Source organism: Elaeis guineensis, chromosome 5, assembly GCF_000442705.2.
Source record: "Elaeis guineensis isolate ETL-2024a chromosome 5, EG11, whole genome shotgun sequence".
In the NCBI taxonomy this organism is placed as follows: Eukaryota; Viridiplantae; Streptophyta; class Magnoliopsida; order Arecales; family Arecaceae; genus Elaeis; species Elaeis guineensis.
The window spans coordinates 46,333,677-46,347,063 of NC_025997.2; the positions used below are offsets into that span (position 1 = coordinate 46,333,677).

A 13,387-nucleotide genomic window follows, 5' to 3' on the forward strand; every position below is an offset into this window, starting at 1 on the left:
TTTCTTCTTTTTCTCTCATCAGAATATGATCAGATCATGTCCAAAATTAGATCACCATGCTCCAACTCATTGGAGCACTGATCCACCATGCCATCTCTCTTTCTCTCTCAAATTTTTATTACATAAAAATATAAAATAAAGAGAGAACAATCTTCTTTCTTACATTTTATTTCTATAAGACATAAATTTTTGATCTCTTGATTGAAGACTCTCCTCCAAGGATATTGGCACCTCAAACCACCCATTCCATATTCTTTATCTCTCAATTTTATCACATAAAAAAATATAAAAAATAAAGAGAGAATAATATGAAAGAAAAATAATGAGAGAAGATAATCTTTTCTCTTATCTTTTTTCTCTACAAAATATCAACTTTTGATCTCTTGATAGAGGACTCTCCTCCATGGATATTGGCGTCTCAAACCACCCACACCATCATCCTTTTCCTTTGATTTTTTTATCTATTTTTTACCAATTTTTGACTACCTATTTCATCTCATATGGGGTGGCAACTTTATATATGGCAGATTAGGTCAAAAGACCTAATCAATAAGGAGTCCATGGGGCGTCCAACTCTTGGATGCCCCTTGCCTTATCCATTTTATGGAGAGCATAAAAATAACCTCAAAAGGGGTGACAAAAAGAAGGGATAAGGATGGAGGAAGTTGGCGCATGAGGGGAGGGAAGAGTCCTTGTGAAGAGGGACTCTTTCAAACAAAGGAGATAAACCTAAACCACTTTTCATAATTAACCAAATCTCTTTCTATATTGAACCAAATCAAATTTGATTCAAATCTCTAGAATAAGTGGTGTGAGATCACTTTCCTTAGATGTGGATATCATATAAAAAATATCTAAAAATTAATTAGTGGGCGTGGGCTTTCTAAGTTGGCGCAAGAGAAGAGATGGAATCCTAGTCTAACTAGGATTCTTATATAGACTAGGTCAAATTCTTTGAACCCAATCTAAATTAATTATAACCTAATTAATGATGATCCTAGTCTAACTAGAAGTCCAATTAAATCAGATTAAACCATATTTAATTCTGATTTAAATCTTAACTTAATTAAAAATTAGGTGCATACAAGTCCTAGTCGAACAGGAACTTGTTCTCCCTTACAACTGGCTTATCCAATAAATCAATTAGATTTAATCCAATTAAATCTAAATTAATTTTAATTAAATTAAATTTAGTTAGACTTGATCTCAGCTCAATTGCTCAATCAGATTGAGCCAATTAGCAATCCAATTACTAATTGATCCTCTTGTAATACTTGCATTAGGTCAAACATCAATCACATTGATCGTTTAACCTTAGAACGATTCTCAATCATCGATTAATCATCTGATTAGGTTACAACTTCTTATGTGTATGACTCTATAGATTCAAACCTAAGTCGGTAGCACAGGAACCAATTTCTGTACCAATTGAAGTAACCATCTAGCAATGATTCCCGACGTCCAGATAGGTCGAATGTATGCAAAGCAACATTCTAAGAATCTTGACCCATGATTACTGTATAATTCATCCTTTTGATCAATAATGCTCAAGATAACTTTGAGTATGCTATCAACACTCATATAAGTCATCTCTATTGTGTCTTAAAATTTTGCAAATCTCGTAACTCCTCACGAGGATTATCCAGGTCTAGGTTTTGCTAAATTGAAACACACTGAGATATGCTCTTTCTGAAGTTAATTAGGAGTGGTCCATCCCATCTTGACTCACACATCAACTTCATAAGTACTTGACTGTACCCAAAAATTTTTCAAACCTATATTAAAAATACAGGCAGTCCGACACCAAAGCACAATGAGTTGCTTGCAAGTCTCCGTGGTGATCTCAGATCGGAGGGACACTTATACCCATTGGCCTTAGCTAACTACTCTTGATAGTAGATTGTTACATTGGTCATATTTAATACAAATATACTCCTACATATCACCTGGATACCATACCAGTGTCTCTACACCACTTAGTTACGAGGACAACCAATGCATATGGCATACAGCGACCTACACTTGATAAGTTATCATCCTTATTAATAACTTATCATTTGGTCGTGAATAATTTAAGAACCATCCGATAAATCTTTCTTTATCAATTGATTGTGGTTCTAAGGACTTCATCATAATTTAGGAGTTCATTTAAGGAAGATAGAACTTTTATGATGAACCTGTCAAATAACTATTATTATTAGATAATTCATATATTAATTTCAATCATCTACCACTTAGATGATTGGCTTTAGGATACATTTTTCAACAGACAAGAGTCTGCTGCTATTATGTTTGCTATCCAAGAGCTTTGATACATTGGTGACGATGCTATTGTATGGTAAGGAGACACTAGTGTACAAAAAGATCGTATCAGTGCTCAGGTCCAATGAGTAGCGGGAATAGATGATGAAGAGGGAGGCTTTCCAGGAGGGTCTTGCAGTTTCAGAGAGGCCCAAGAGTGGAAAGAAAAAAAGCGATCAGGTGGGGTGGAAACAGTCTAAGAAAGGCAGCAAGGAGGCTCGATGCTACAAGTGCGGTGAAGCAGAACACTTTAAGCAGGAGTGTTCGCTTTGGAAGAAGTGCAAGAAGAAAGGAATGGCTCGGATTTTATTGGTTTAATCACTGAGTTAGAAAAGTCGGATGAGCTTTTGATGGTTTCGGAGAAGCCTAGAGGGTGCAGAGGGTCCGAAACAGCTTTAGACGGAGTGCAGAGGAGCCAAAGGGGCAGTGATGGTGATCGAGATGCAGCGGTAGACCCAGCAAAGAAGTGTTGGATGGTTGACCTCGATACAGGATTGTCTTCTATGGCATCAGGGGGACTTTAGATTCAGATAGAGCACCAGATAGAGGTGGCTTCACAAGCAAAAAGAGTTTTGGCACGAGTTCAGAGCGGAGGGTGCAAGAGGAGGAGTGATATCCCAGCACCAATGCCAGGGCTGCACAGAGCCAGGTAGAGTGGAATGTGCAGATGGAGAGGTATGGCTTTGAGAAGATCGTATTAGGTGGAGTATCAGTTGCAGCAAGCATCGACATTGGAATGCTGTAGTTTCTCCAGGAAAGTCCAGGACAATAATTGATGCAGTTGTCAAGCAAAAGGGTGCCTACAACAGACTCCAAGGTGGTGCCAAGAAGCAAACAAAGCTTTTTAGCGATGGAGGCACTCATCCCAAAGATCTCCAAGGGAGCTCAGAGCTGAAGAAGATTGGCGGTGGTAAGGATATTCACACAAGGGACTGTCCAGGTATACAGCGACGCTGGATCATGTAGGAGGACACTACCAGATGTGCTAAGGCTTGGGGGCATTAAGGTGGAAATTGTAGGAGTTGATGTAGTGCTCCCAAGCTTTGGGAGGCCATAGGAAAAGAGTCAGGATGTTGGCTTTGAAAGACTAGGACAGATGTGGTCCTAAAGCTAGGACAGGAGTGGTCTTAGGGTAGAGGTAGTGTGTAGCTCTCCACGAACTTGAGATCCAGGTGTTGAGGACCTTGAGGGGCTTGGTTGGTGCTTTGAAGATCTAGAGAGACACAAGATGGAGCAAAAACTAGAGCCAAGGCGGAAGACTGCAGGGAGGAGCAGTTTCAAGGTCCTAGTGACTCAACTAAGACTAGATCGATGAAGTTGAAGGTGAGTCGACTCAGTCTCAGTCTAGATCGACTATGTCTCAAAGAGCAGAAAACAGGATTTTAAAAAACTATGGATGACATGCAGATGAATCGACTCAGTCACAGGTGAGTCGACTCAGTCCCAATTTGAGTCAACTCAAGTGCAGGCTGATAGTGAGATGGATTTTTTGCTTGGGTCTAGGGTCGGATTTGATCCTAGGGGTCTTAAGGCCTAGTTTGAGAGATCTTAAAGAGACTAACTCAGAGTTTGAGTTGAGATTAAGTCCATGGCATATATGGGTTAGTCTATGGAGATTTTGGGCTTGGATTGTTGAACCCATTGTCATTGGTATGTATACAGGTCATTGTAATATTAAGGAAGAATGGAATAAACATAAAGCTTTTCCTTCTGAAATCCTAGCCATCTCTCTCTCTCTCACATTCCCTAGTCTCCACATAGGGTTACATGCCAAGGATCATCCACGATCCAATCAAGGCTTCTATGTTCTCCTTTCTTTCTTTTTCAGTTTTTTGGATTAACACCCAGATTCCTACACAAGATATCGATCCATGGTTGGTATCGAAGTGGTATCAGATCCTAACACTAAAGTGTTCTTATAGTCATATCTTCATATCCATATCTTCTTTCAAGTAGTGCTTCAGGAGAAGATTGACCATACTGATCTCAGTCTCTTTTTAGATTTTAGCGACAACAACTTTATTGACAAATTATCCTGGTAAAGATAATCTATCTATTTTCTACTAGAAAAAAAGATAATGTATCTATTAATTTAAATCCATATTTTAGTCTAAATAATGATGCATTATCCATTCAAACAATGACTACCAGTACAGCTAATTCTTAGTTGGGCTCAAACCACTTATCCAAAGGAGCATGATACAGCAGTACATCGTGCACCAAGAACAAGTGATTAAAGGATATATTCCTTGAAGGATATTCATTATGAGAAAGTCTTTGTGCACTGTATGTGGTGCAATAAAATTAACATGGAGCATACCATCCAATCATATTGGAGTATGTAGTGCACTTAATGATAGAACATATATTTAATATTGCTCAGTTTTTTCTTTCTTCAATTTTGAATGATAAAAATATCTTTTCCTCTGTAGAATAAAGAAAAAATAATATTATTATTTTTGGATGTCTTGTATTATTTTCATGAATATATATGATATTCTAAATAATATATATAAATTTTTATATCTTTTTTATATCCTGAATAATATATATAACTTCATAATATCTTGACTTCCTGTGAATATATATGATATCCTGAATAATATATATAACTTTCTATAAATATATATAATATCTTGAACAATATATATAACTTTTTAATACTTTATATAATTTTTTATAAATATATATAATATTTTAAATAATATATATGACTTCTTGTGAATATATATGATATCTTAAATAATATATATGACTTCTTAATAGCTTATATAACTTTCTGTCAATATATATGACATCCTGAATAATATATATGACTTCCTAAGTTATATAAGATATCAAAAAATTATATATACTATTCAGGATGTTATATATATTAACAAGAAGTCATATTAAGATGTTATGAAGCATATATATTATTCAGGATATCATATATATTTACTAAAAGTCATATATATTGTTCAGGATATCATATATATTTATAAAAAAATTATATAAAATAATAAAAAGTAATATATATCATTCAAAATATTATATATATTCACAAGAAGTCATATATATTGTTTAGAATATCCTATATATTCACAAGAAGTCATATAAGATATTTAGAAGCTATATATATTGTTCAGAATATCATGTATGTTCACAAAAAATCATACAAAGTATCAAAAAGTGATATATATTATTCAGTATGTTATAAAAATATAAAAAATTATATATATAATTTAAAATATCATATATATATATATATATATATATATATTTATAGAAAGTCATACAATACATCAGAAATAATAATACTATTTTTTTATTTTATAAAAAAAATATTTTTATCACTAAAAATTTAAAAAAAAAACTATATTAAATATCTATCCTATCATTAGGTACATTACATATTCTTATATAATTAAATGATGTGCTTTACGTAAATTTTATGGCACTATATGCAATGCATAAAGAATTACTGTATTCATTATTGGACTGCAATTGGCCAAATCTCACTGCTGGATTTGGTGTCTGATGTAGTGGGCTGCGCAGCTGATCAGCGATCCACTGCCTCCCACGCGGCAGGAATGAGAAGGGTAAGCTCACGGGAGGTTGACAGATCGCTGGAGGCCGCCCGAGGATTTCAACAAATCGCCGACCCTGGTAAGCCTTAACAAGACTCCATTGTCGGCCTCCCGGGCACGAGAGCCAGGACTCCCTCTCTTTCGCGCAATGGATTATGAGAGAATTGACAAAGTTCAGGTATGAATCTTGTTCTCTCCCACCCAATGAGAAGCATTACAAAATCCGCTCTCCAAGCTGTTTTCAATTGTTTTGGTTCTTTAACTGCATGTATTCTTTTAGTTCATGTAGTTTCTGAAAGACTTGGGCTTTCGCTGTGGGTCTTCCTAAATATTTGGCACTTTTACTTATTCTGCTATATTTTGGATTTGCTCCACTGTTGTTGTCTGTTTGGCTGCCAATCAAAATGGTTCTGAGTCTTCGATTTCGTGCATTCTTTTTAATTCATGTGGTATTTGAAAGACTGGATCTTTCTCTGTGAATCTTGTAAAATTTTTAATTTTTTTAATTTGTTCTGTCCTTTTAGTTGGTTTCAGTTAGTTCTCTGTTTGGCAGCCAATAAGAGTAGTTCTCAGTGTTTGATTGCATGTATGCTGTTAATGCTTGGGGTCTCTGAAAGGCTTCGACCCTCTTTTTAGGTCTTCGGAAAATTGAGTTATTTCAGTTATTCTGCTGCTATTTGTCTCTGTTCTAATCGTTCAATGTCTCTTGTCTGTTTGGTTTCATGGGTTCCATTTCCTGTATGGTTATCTTTTTGGCTTATGATTGATTGTCTTTTTCGTAATGGATAGTGATGCATTCTCCAATTGGGTGTTTTTATTTTATACGTTGTTCATGATGTTCCTTGATCTAATCTTTTATTGATTTGTTGCATTTATATATAAAGGTTACATCTTGGATCAGTTTGGAGAAAATTTTATATGATTGATCTCATGAGTAATATATTATTCTAAGTGGAGGATTTTTGTCCATAAAATTTTCTTTGAGCTTCATGGGCTTCCATTTAGTAACCGTTGGTTCATGATTGCAAAAAGCAATTCCTTGATCTGTTATTCAGTTTAAATTTGGCTTGTGGATATCTATTGAGTTTATTGAGTTCATAGGCTCAGCATGGTGTTGGCGGTAATCATTGTCTATTGTTTTGAAGGAAAAGAAAAAAGAAAAAGAAAAATAAAAACTTAACTATTGTTTTTGCAAGGCAAGGTCTGATTCTTTTTTTCTTTTTTCTTTTTCGAGATGGATATATATTTAGGTGTTCCCTGATGATCTTGCCCACCAGTCCAAGCACAGAGGTGATACACAAATTTGCAACATCTGACACACATTTAGTGAACACCTGGTAGACATATTTCGCATTTCTAATACCCATATTATGAGTACCTGAGACACATTTGTTTAAACTATCACTTGTCATTAACTTGGGGGTAAAATTGTTGAGAGACAGCTAAATGTGTGTATTTCTCCAAAACAAAAAATCAGCCTTCCCTTGCAAGATCAACAATAAACTGGGTATTTTTTGTGCAAATCCACTTATCTGGCAACTATTTGTAATCAAACCAGATCAATTTTTTTCTGTACAAACTCTTAATACTGCTGCTTACATGCCAAAGTTTTTTTCATTATAAGTTTTATAATTATGATTTTAATCTTTCTTACATTCGAGATTGGTTGTGTCTAGTTATTCATTGCTTAAATTATGAAAGACAGAAATTGATTATCTAATTGTATTATATATATTTTGTAAATTTGCTCCTAGGGATCCATTTGCTTATTTCAAAAAAAAAAAGGGAAAAAACTAGGCCAGGCAGAACATTCAAAATTAGATGTTGGACCGCAAATTAGAGAGTATATATGACTACATATGCTTATTATATCATACGAATGCGACAATAAGGTTTTTCTATTGTGTCCCAGGTATCATGGGTTCGAAACATGGAATAGCCTTTTTTTATATTTACTATATTATAAAGCCGATGTTGCACTCGAAAAGAAAATCTCTTTCCCCATGGAGTAAGTGCTTGACCTTGTAATGAGCTAACTTTTCAAAATCAAGAGAAATTTTCAGGCATAACCCCCAGAGAATTATAGTAGCAACACTAAGAAAAGTCATTGAAGAAGACGATCAACAATAATGCACCCAATTAATTTTTGGAAAACAAACCTGAAGAGCAGATACTTTATCTCCGTCTTGTCTTGTCTTTATTTGCAGTTGTTCTGTAACCCTATCCTCATACTCCCTCCCAAACCTAGTGATGTTCTTTACTTACTCATCTTTCCCTTTTTCACCCTTTCTCCTTTATCTCTCTAAGAGGAAACAATTTTTTTTTTTTTCCTACCCTTTCATTCTAGCTTGCACACAAAGTCCTAAATTGATGCTTCTTCAAGAACATTCTTGCTGCACAGACTTCTGGACAGAAAGCTCAACAATCCTAAGCTTAAATTGGATTCACCTGCATCACAAGTCACAAGTAATTAAACTTTCTAAATATGAGAATGGGTGACTGGATGGTCATTTCATTCACCTGATTTGCTGCAAACAGATAGGAGTTCCTTGTTATTCAAAATTCCAAATAATCTTCTTTTCTTTTTCTATGAGGCAAAGTTAGGCAAGATTTCCAAATAGCATTTGAACCATTGCTTCTCAAAATTAGAAAATGAAATAAATGTTTGGATAAATTGTTTCTATCACAATATTTTCTTAGAATTGTAGGGGCTTCCTTAGTATCTGAAATCATGATGGTTAATGACTCCTAGAAGCATACTTAAACCTTCATCAAATTGCGATTTGTTGCATTGTCATGCTGAAATAGTTAGGCCTTGGTATTTTGAAGACTGATTCTGCATCATATTTTCTTATGATTGTAGATGGGAGTAATATCTCCCACTAAACTGAGGATGAAACTATTGGGAGCTCACAGCTGCATAAAAATTGGAGGGAGCAATTCATCACAGACATCACCTTCCAAGATTAAGGACATGGAAAATTCAAAGAACAGGTTATTAGCTGGCGATTTTGACGAAGAAGGTTGGTGAACATCATTTATAAAATCTATTGCTTACTTCCCTTGAATGCATTCTCAACATCCTATGAATTCTTAATATTTACAACTATATTTTGATTTTGGTTACAGTTAGTTGTAAAGATTCCAAAGGTGCTGCGGAGCTTAATGGTGTTGCAGATTCGGAAGCTTCCGGGGTGGTCTTGTCTACAAAGGAGGTTTCAAGCTACAAACAGAGGAATCAACCCTACTCCTGTCCAAAGGATTTAATTTCAAAAGAGAAGGTTGACATGGGTCATATTAAAATTCAGACTGTTTCTAAGAATATGTCTAATCAGCCTCATTCTAACAGCAACTTGAGCATGATTCACCCAGTGAGAACTTTGGATGTAGATGCTGATGGTTATGACAGTGGGCATGACAATGCCAGCACATATAGTTTTGAATTTCACCGAGTGGAGAGAACATCACAGCATCTGATGATTGGCCCCTTAAATAGGCATGTTCCATCAAAGTGGAATGATGCTGAAAAATGGATAGTAAGCCGACAAATGATGCATCCAAATGTCTTGAAGAAGACTGGTGGACACAATCAGGGGAATTGCCAAATGAATTCTACTTTGTCAAGGGTTGCTCCAGAATCGACAATTCCAGATCAGAAGCTCCAGGTGGCAGATATAAGAAGAATTGATCCAACTAATTCTACCTCTCAAACTTTGACGGAGAAGTTCTCTTTTGTTCCTCATTACTCAAATTATAATTTGGTTGCTGTTAGTGGTGATTCTGGACAAAAAGAAGTGTCTCAGAAAGAGCAATCTGTCATGGAGAGGCTTGTTGGTGAATCAACAGGTACCTTTTGTAACTTTAGATCATATGTAAACGTCAAAAATATATAAGTTAGACAACACTTTTATGGGCTTTATCTGTCAACAATGAAAGGTTTCTATATCTAGCGCATAGCTTGATTCTTGACATCGATATACGGGTGAGGATATCATACATTTCTAAAGTTCATGAGACTTCTTTACTTTCCAGACAAGTACAAAAAAAACATTCTGAATTGCTTATTTGTTTCGTTAGCACCTTTTTCTTTGAAATCACTGTCCCTCTCAAATCCATCTTCACGAAGAAATTCATATTGCTGCTTTTATCGTGCAGTTGTTCCAAATGTGCAGTCAGTCTTAATGAGAGATGTAGGAACAGAAATGACACCTATTCCTAGCCAGGAGCCATCGCGAACTGCAAGTCCTCTTGGATCACTGTCACAGACTCATAGCCCCATTCCCTCCATGCCATCAACACCCCGAAGAGGAGAACAAGCATCAACCCCAGCAGAGGCTACCATAGGCAATGATTTAGACTCCAAAGGAAAAGATGGCAACAAAGAATTATCTGAGAGAGAATTGAAGCTGAAAACAAGGAGGGAAATTGCTGCCCTTGGCATACAACTAGGCAAGATGAACATCGCTTCCTGGGCTAGCAAAGAAGAGGTGGAACATGCTTCTCCAGCACTTAAAGCTCTTGATGTTGATCATGTGAAAATGGATTATGAAGCTCGTGCAGCAGCATGGGAAGAGGCTGAGAACACTAAACATATGGCAAGGTATTACTTGACTGTAGAAATTTTCTTAAACTAGGGAATTAGAAATAATCTCTTGACTGGAAACTCTCAAGGATTTGGTTTCTTATTGCTGGATGGAGGATCACTGATCTGGTGTTATAATTCTAAATTTATCTCTAATATTTCTTTTATGTGAATTTGAAGTTTCCCTACTTCTATTAAAATTTTCAAAACTTTATGAAGAAATCTTTCTTCAATATGATTCTCATCATTTGACCCATTTCCTTCAACTCCATTTTTTATAGCCACAAAATATTATATTTTTCCCCAGTTTAAAACTTGTATTTTAGGTAGAACATGATTGTCTTTCTTGAGAATACAGAGGAGGGTTGGATCCCCACCCCAGGATTTGTCACAACGACATGAGGGCTTTATTCTGAGGTTGCATTATCTTTGTGGCTAGACATTGTGAGAAATCATCCATTCAAAGGTTTATCAGTGTCATCCCTAGAAGGAAACACTTGTATGAATATTTTTGAATCACATTAGTTGTTTTGCCTCATGTTAGGACCACAGACATGTTCTTTGGATTACAAATGGGTATATGAAATCAGCTTCAAGTGAAGCCCATCAAAAAAGTGTCTGAAATTTTGCTTCACTTGTAAAAGCTTGTAAAAGGGAGCAAATAGTATCTGTTCAAGGGCTTCCATTTCAGTGTATCTTCTCTTCAGAATCGGGAGTTATTTTGTAGGAAGCAATATCATTCTGTTGCATAAACATAGAAATTACAAAGCACCTGAAAAGTCTCTTGTTGCAAGGGTAATCCCAAATAATCAGTGAAGAATTTTTTGGTTGCATCCTTGTAAATTTATACTGAATCAATTCATGCTGCTGTAGATACTTTTGTATTTTTGTGTTCTAAAGGGCAAGTTCAGTGAATTCCTAGGAATTCTGTTGACATCAAATAGTTGAAGATTTAGCACATCTGGGTTAATTTGACACATCAACATTGTATTCTGCAGATATAGACGCGAAGAGATCAAGGTTCAGGTGTGGGAGAGCCATCAGAAAGAAAAATTTGAAGCAAAAATGAAAAAAATTGAGGTACGATTCCTTTTCCCCATGCTTCCTTGTTTGTTTTTATTTGTTAGCATTCAAACACGTTGAGCAAAGCAGAATGGCGTAATGCAAATCTAATGAAAACTGGAAATTCTTAGGTAGTGGAAAATAAATCCATTTTATAGTATTGAAAGACTCAATTTCTAAGGATACTCAAGAATACACAAACATGCTTACTGACATTTGGCATATGCGATGCACATAATTGATATAAGATCTGAAGAGCATAAAGAGGGTCTTCCTCCTAATCTAGCATGATATAGTGTATAAAGGAAATGGATGGCAGGTAATTGGCCAGATTAACATGGAGTGGATAGAGCATAAATTCATGCTAAGCGATAAAACAGGCCATTGGCCCGATCAGCATGGATGGATGGGGCATAGACTCATGCTAAGGGATAACAATTTAGTTTTTAGTCTCTTTCCTTTGTTTTAATAGGCTATCCAATATGGGATACAGTCAAATGGCCAAATAAGAGTGTAGTGGCTAAGCCATGGAGTTCCACTTGGAAGGTGCCACCAGAGAATTCACATTATATGTGTGCGCATGCATGCATGCACATTCACTCTCTTGCATGCATGTGCATGAAGGGAGGGTGGGGGGTGCGGGGGCGGGGCGAGGGAGATATTTGTTTTCCAGAGATGAAGAATGGTAAAATTGAGGAGAAAATATTTGAGTTTTGTTTTACAGTTTCTTGGTCATGCCCTATAGAATTTGTAGCTAGATGTATTTTTTTGCATGATTCTAAACAAGAAACTATCACAGGCCCAAGCAGAGCGAATGAGAGCTCGAGCACTCAAAAGGATGGCAGATAAGCTAGACATGACACAGAAGAGGGTGGAGGAGAAACGTGCCATGGCGGAAGCCAGAATGAACCAACAGGCCGCCAAAACAGCTCATAAGGCCAAGCAGATCTGCAGAACTGGTCAAATTCCTTCAAATTACCTGTGCTGTAGTGGGTTCTTTTAAAGCTTGAGAACTTAATTGGACTTGATTTCTGATCGGTGTAGATAAAGGAAGAGGTGTATATTGTTGCGCTTTTTTTTCCTGGTAAGATATATGGCTGCCCTATTCAGGTCTGATTGTGGATACAGAATTTTCATAATTCTTCTTTTTGAGGAGAGTGGAGAGTTCTATTATATATATAAAAAATCTGATGTGTTAGTATAATCTTTACTCGTAAGGGCTAACTTTAGCTTGTGTAATCTTTGTTGTCTAGGTAGTGCAACACAGTTGAGTTCTCTCATCTTTATTCACAAAAAAAAAAAAAAAAAAAAAAAGGATAAAATGAATTCTCTGATTCTTTTTTTAACATTTTGTAATGGACTGGTGTTTTGTCAGGTATTATGTGCGGGGCTTTTTTTTTTTTTTTTTGCGAGTCTCACTAATGCATAATCTCATGGTATTTGTTAATAGCTAAATCTTTATTATGATAAATAACTTGTATAACAATTGATTGGAGATTAATTCAAGTTGTTGTTGGTTCTTGTCATTGTCATTATTGTTTTGTGCCACCTAGACTGAAGTCCAAACTCTCAATCATACCAAGCCACTACTCATGAAAATGAAATTTATAAATACCACGGTCAAATAGAGGGGTGATGGTTAAGGATTTGAATCCTTACCTCTTGCCACAATAGACAATTTTCGTATCATTTGAACTAAGATTCAATACTTAGAAATTTTTATCACAATCTATATTTTATTATATTGATTATTTACAATATTATTTTCTAATATAAGTGACCTAAAATCTATTATTTATTCTTCTCCTAAATAAAATTTAACCTGGAATGAAGATAGAAGGAAAATTTGCAGTGGATGTGTGGACGAGTGATT

The 13,387-nt window shown here is 35.6% G+C and overlaps 1 protein-coding gene across 3 annotated transcripts; it reads left to right on the plus strand.

Annotated features, from left to right (window-relative positions):
* Positions 1 to 5,897: 5,897 nt before the first annotated feature.
* LOC105035339 (uncharacterized) lies at positions 5,898 to 12,848 on the plus strand. 3 transcript variants are annotated; one of them, XM_010910883.4, is made up of 6 exons: positions 5,898 to 6,048; positions 8,734 to 8,893; positions 9,000 to 9,716; positions 10,026 to 10,470; positions 11,451 to 11,532; positions 12,314 to 12,848. In XM_010910883.4, exons 1-6 carry the CDS (start codon positions 6,019 to 6,021, stop codon positions 12,515 to 12,517), a joined length of 1,638 nt encoding a protein of 545 aa, XP_010909185.1. In that variant the 5' UTR covers positions 5,898 to 6,018; the 3' UTR covers positions 12,518 to 12,848. The 3 variants fall into 3 exon arrangements, with proteins under 3 accessions (XP_010909185.1, XP_010909187.1, XP_073114030.1); XM_010910885.4 differs by lacking the exon at positions 5,898 to 6,048 and adding an exon at positions 7,099 to 7,207; XM_073257929.1 differs by lacking the exon at positions 5,898 to 6,048 and adding an exon at positions 7,110 to 7,160.
* The last annotated feature ends 539 nt before the right edge of the window (positions 12,849 to 13,387 follow it).